Here is a 6,000-nt window from a genome sequence, read left to right as displayed (position 1 = left end):
ATGTTTAGTGTTCTGCAACAGAGTGCTTTGACCTGCCAAATCGGCAGAAGTGAACTGGTTATAATCCCTGTGCATTTGTAATTACTGAAGTGGCTTGAATGGCTTAGTACTAAATCCTGACATCATCTTCAAGTACAGAAATCAAACCTGTTGTAATTAAGATTGTATCAATGAAATTCTCACATTTCACATCTTTTCCAGGAGCTGTAATAAACCAAAGCTGTGTGATTCATTGCCCATCTTATAAGTATTTGTTCTTTCCGATATTGCCAGGCTACTGATGTGTAAACACAAATGCAAATATATGCTTGTGGATGGATGATTGTTTGGGCTTGCACAATAGCATGAATCACTTCAGCAGGTCTCCTTGCTCTGGCTTAACAAATACTGCTCAACAAGTGCAGTTCCAGAGCACAGGGAGCTCATTTGGAGTCAATGAAGCTTGTGATTTTTCTGCTCTAAACATCCATCCCAATTGTAATTTCTAAACTAGCTCTGAAAAGTTCACAGGTCTGTTACGAGATATGAAGAATGTTCAGATTCACAGTCAGTAAAAAGTCTCTTCTCTCTTCTCTCTTCTCTCTTCTCTCTTCTCTCTTCTCTCTTCTCTCTTCTCTCTTCTCTCTTCTCTCTTCTCTTCTCTTCTCTTCTCTTCTCTTCTCTTCTCTTCTCTTCTCTTCTCTTCTCTTCTCTTCTCTTCTCTTCTCTTCTCTTCTCTTCTCTTCTCTTCTCTTCTCTTCTCTTCTCTTCTCTTCTCTTCTCTTCTCTTCTCTTCCCTCATCTCCATCCTGAAGTAACTAGATTTTCTTTAGTGTATGTGTGAAAGGAAAAGAGAGAGAAACAAGAGCACCTCAGCTCTTGTTTCTAGAAAGTTGTTTTCAGGCATTCTTCCAAATAAAAATAAATGTTGTTATGCTCATGAAGTTCCAAAAGTTGTTGTATGTTTACAGGAATAGAATAAAAGCCTGGGTACACAGGATTCTGCAGCTGATCACATTTGTATCAGTTCCCATGTGTTCAGGGGTTGTGTGTGTATATGCATGCATATGATGGGCAAGGGAGAGCCTACATGTGTAAGCAGTTGTCTGAAGCATGCTAGTCACTCCCTTTAACTGATTTTTGGCTGCATCTCTGTTACCTCATAAAAAACTTCTTTAACTATTACAAATTGTTATTCAAGTGCTTTACCGAGTTTAAAGATGGAGCCCAAAGATCACAAGTGTGGCATCTGTTCTGAGAACAGCAGAGTGGTGAGTGTTTTGCATTTCACGCACACAGTGTGCAAAGATAATTGCTGCCCAGCTTTTATACAAAGGTGATGATGTTAATAAGCACTGCAGTTCCTAGGAAAGTGGGCAGGTTGTAGAGAGTTGCTTTGGACAGCAGATTTCCCAGAACTGAAATGAGGATCCACCAACTCGTGGTGTTTACAAGTTCCAGAGAAATGTGACTTTCATACAAATAATGCTTTTCTTACTCTGACAGTCTCAGGAAATGTGCCAGGGCTTTGGCCACACCTTCCTCTGTTGCTGCAGGTTGTTGTCTGTGCTAACTCCCGTGTGTCACCATAAAGAACCTGGATCGCAGTCCTCTCCCAACATTGAAGTTGGGACAGGTTGTTTGGGGTCATGTGTGTTTGAGCTCCAACTGTTTCCAGGGAAGGGTGGAGACTGCAGCTTTGCTGAGCCTTTCCCCCATTATGACCTTGTAAAACAGCTAAGACTTTTTAAACATCTGGCTATAAATCCCCTTGTTGCAACTTGTATCTATAGCCACCCATCATTTTGCTGTGCACTTGTGAGAAGAATCTGGCTCTGCCATGTCTCTACTTGCTCAGTAGGTAGTTGAAGGCCGGAATGGGACCCTGTCATTTGCTGTCTTTTCTTTGAGCTGCATAAGCACAGATCTCTCAGCCTCTCCATGTGCACTCAAGCTCCCTAGCCATCCTGATGGTCCTCAGAAGTTTGTCAATGTCCTTGTGTTTAGGAGCCAAAACTGTGTACAGTGATTTGGCAAGTGTCAAATAGAGAAGAAAATCACTTCCCTAGACCTTCTATCATTGCTTTCTTAATAACGGAGATTAGTATGCACCCATTCCTCACCACTGAAGGTGATCACTCACCTGGAACTTGTCTGCCAGGACCTTTTTCTACAGAGCTACTGCTATGTGCCCAGTTTGTGCTTGACACTTGTGTCTTGTCTTTCATGAGGCTGCTCTCAGCCCTTTTTTCCTATCAAGATCCCTCGAAGTGGCAACCTTACTCTCCAGTTTATCAGCCATGCTCCTCAGTTCCATGTCATCTGCCAACTTGTCAAGCAATGAGATTTTCCCCGTCTCTTCCTTCCACACCATCTCTGAAGTTCAACCAAATCCAGACAAGTAGTTTGGTGGAGTAATATACCCTTAGACTGAGACAAAACTAATTAAAATGCAATATCTATCCTCACCTCATTGTTAGCTTAGTGGTAGCTCTATGTAGGAGGGAAGTATTTTTCTTAATGGGCTAATTCTGTGTGATTTCTGCCTGCTCCAGAGACAGGGTGTTGAACTGGTTGCAGCAACAGGCTATTGTAATGTAGCTGCTATTAGAGCAACATGTTTTTGTTGTTTGGTTTTATGGGAATGTTAATTTAGCATCCATTGGAGGCTGACTTCTGAAATTCTTGCTTTATCTTCACTCTTTAGACAAGCAAATCCTGTTCCTTTGTGGTTTAAAGAAAGAAAAGAAGGCAAAATGCTGCAGTATTTTACTTCTAAGTCAAAATGAATTAAATCTTGGAAAACTCTCCCTTCTGGTGCTTCCATAAATGCACATATGAAAACACTGCTTTGTGTTTTATCAGTTACCTCATTGCTTGGTTTGTAGCAACTTTTTTACGTTAAATCCTTTAGCCCATCTATATGCTTAAATAAGAAGTGGAAACGGTGCAGGTCTGGCAGGTCCAGAAGGAGGAAACCTCAGATTTTCAAAAGTAAGAACAGTTCAGTAAATCAGATGCAGTGCATAGGTACCCGAGGGTAAACTACTTAGTTTTTCAGCAGGAACAAGTGCTGTTGAAAGAGAAAATGCCTCCTGAAATGGGGAAAACACCGTGCCACCTAGCACCAGCTAATTCTCATACTAGTTTTCTCTTTTCCCCTTTTTTTCCTTCTCCACTCAAGAAATATAACCATTCTATGAGACCATACAGTAACAACATCCTGAGACAGCAGTGCAGAACAGAAGTTAACTGAGCACTGCATTGGAGGAGGAGGAGACCTAGGTAGGGCTGAAGAGGGCTGTGGGAAAGCTGAGAAGGGAGGCACAGAGAAGGGGTGGGAGCCCTGTACACAGGCTCATTGGTAGAATAAGGCAGGAACAGGATACGTTCCAGCTTTTGAGTGGCTCGGGGAGGAGCAAGTGTGGGGATTAAAGTGTTGACAAAACCTTTCCTTTTCTTTTCAGACGCAGACAGTGAGTTTCATGGGGTGAACTTTCTGCCAGAGGATCTTCACAAGGCTCCAGAAGAGACAGGAATGAGGATGAGCAAGAAATACTCCTGTCTACCTGCTGAGGAGAAAGGGATCCACATTATCAACATCCGAGCTATTGAAGATATAGGATATGACCAGCATGAAAGTACAGTGAGTAAAGGGCTTGCCAGATGTGTCATAACTGGCATACTGCACTTCACCCCTCAGCTTATTTCTCGTTCTTTCCATTCCCAGGATGCTCTGAAATCCTCTCCCTCTCTTTTTTAAGAGGTGCTGAGGAGGATTGCCACCAGCCACAGGACAGGCTAACGTACTGGAGTTTGTCCTTTGATGTGAAGAAGGGAAGCAACGGGTTCTTGTTTCACCTGTGGCATAAAAAGCAGTTGGCTGTCCTCAGTATAAAGAATCTGGCAATAAGGCTGTGGCAACCTTTAAATCTCTTTGCCCATATAGAGTAGGAGAGAAAAAAAGTCTCAAATGTCACATGAATGCTCTTGTTAACATAGGAAGCATTAACCTAATCCTCTGTAGCACACAACAGAGGTTAAATTTCCAGTGTCTTTAATTGTGCCTTGGTCAAATTCTTTAACACCTCTTTTAAGTATCACCATATTTTAAGTGATATGAATATCCAACAGGATTAGGAGTTGGTTATGTCATAAACACACGCACAAAAGAGTTTGTTCAGGTGAAGGGATTGAGATGGAGTGGGCTATTTAACAGAGCTCACTGGAGAAAGATGTACCAGAAAAGAAGCAATACTTGATTCATTGTTCTTGTGCCTAATTAGGATGGAGTGTGAAGGAATAATTCTGTCAGAGTGTAAACATCTCTCCTGCTGTGGTAAAATTGAAATGTCTGTTCTCTGTCTCATTCACAACTGAAGGAATATGAGCTTTACGTGGTCTAAGTCAATGCAACTCTCTTTCAGCGTAGCAGCACTGCAAGAAAGGAGGTGGTCTATGAGTCCCTTTCAGCATTAATACTCCATCCTTAAAATAATCTAATCTTTTATTTCTTTGAAAAAGGACCAACAGGCTTCTTTCTGTTTTCAGATACATCTCTTTCACAGTGGAATTCAGCTATTCTCATATAGTAATACATTTTTAGAGGCTTTGGTATTCACAGTGCAGCACCTGCTCTTAAATTATCAGTGAGTTCCCAGAAGGGTCCCCTTTCCAACCAGAAAATTCAAGCACACATGAAGAAGCTGTCATGCAGTTTCTGCAGTGTGACCAGTCCCCTTCCTGGTGGCAGTGCCTCAAAGAAGCAGAGTCACAAGAGGGTTTCAGTGCCACTATTCTCCACCCAAGGCATGCTCCAGGAGAAGAGGAGCGGTGCTCAGCTGTGCTCAGTATGATCTGATCTCTCCTGAGCTCCCCAAGCAGTTAGAAACATCATCTTCAAGAGCCATCTTCAGTCCTGCCTATTTATTTTATTTATTAGTCTCCAGAGCAGACCACTTAATTGCTATCCCACATCAAGTCAGTCCAACAAGCCTAGGAAGTAGCTGAGATCTCAGTCTCTCTCCTGTTTTATTTCCCTGCACTTAGCTAAACATCTGTTTGTTTTCTAGAAATTGATGTTAAATTAATCAATAAGATAAATACAATTCTAAAAATTAAATGCAGTTAGTTCCCTTAAAAGTAATCCCAGTGTTCTTGCATCTTGTTTACAACATTTACTTACTCTGAAGAGGAGTTAGATCCTGAAAATCCAGGCAGTTACTACTTCTTACTGGTTTTGTGTCTGTAGAATAAGTAATAAGCTATTGATGGTCTTCATAGGCACACTGAGGAACAAAATAAGAATATCCAGACAGGGCACAAACAGAAGCAGCCTGTGCCCTGAGGAATGTGTAGTTGTCATGGCTAAGTAAGACATGGAGTGGGGGAAAGGGGGAACAGGACAAAGATTGAATTCCACAGTGGCAGTAAATGTAGTATTTATTCACCATATGTTTATGTATATCCATATATCCATATATAGTATATCTATCTATATATATATATATATGTATTTGGAAGAAAGGGTTTAGATTAAATGGAAAAGAGAGATGGGATCCTGAAGGAAAAAGAGGAAGAGACAGATAGCAAAGGCAGGCCTGGAGCAAAGCTGTGAGGGACTGAGGAGATGGGAACCTGAAGCCAAGCCATGTCTTTGGTCTAATTACAGTTTTCTAATTACAGTTGTCTAATTACTTCTTCAGTACCCTTCTTCCTCCTTCCAAACCCAGGAAGCTTGAGGTTTGCTGCTTGAATTTGTTGGCTGAGTAGGAATCTTTCCAAGACAAAGAGGGAAGAAGGGAGTGTGCCCTTAAAGGCATTGATTTATAGATATGGTAGCTGGGACCTGCCCTCCCCAAAGCAATACAGAATCACAGAATCTTAAGGGTTAGAAGGGACTTCGAGGGATCATCCAGTCCAATCCCCCTTCCAGAGCAGGACCACCTAGAGTAGGTCACACAGGAACTCATCCAGGTGGGGCTGAATGTACCCAGAGAAGGAGACTCCACAACTCATCTG

General features: G+C 41.9%; 1 protein-coding gene across 1 annotated transcript in view; it reads left to right on the top strand.

The window, feature by feature from the left end:
- The first annotated feature begins 3,454 nt into the window (after positions 1–3,454).
- Positions 3,455–6,000, top strand: part of ANO1 (anoctamin 1) — a 45,666-nt gene continuing 43,120 nt past the window's right edge. The window contains exon 1 of the mRNA XM_061999299.1: positions 3,455–3,625. Within this exon, the coding sequence (XP_061855283.1) occupies positions 3,518–3,625 (108 nt within the window). The 5' untranslated portion in view covers positions 3,455–3,517. The remainder of the gene's footprint in view (positions 3,626–6,000) is intronic.

Source organism: Colius striatus, chromosome 7, assembly GCF_028858725.1.
Source record: "Colius striatus isolate bColStr4 chromosome 7, bColStr4.1.hap1, whole genome shotgun sequence".
Lineage (NCBI taxonomy): Eukaryota > Metazoa > Chordata > Aves > Coliiformes > Coliidae > Colius > Colius striatus.
Note: the sequence above shows the minus strand (reverse complement) of the source record. Positions and strands in the feature narration are given on the sequence as shown.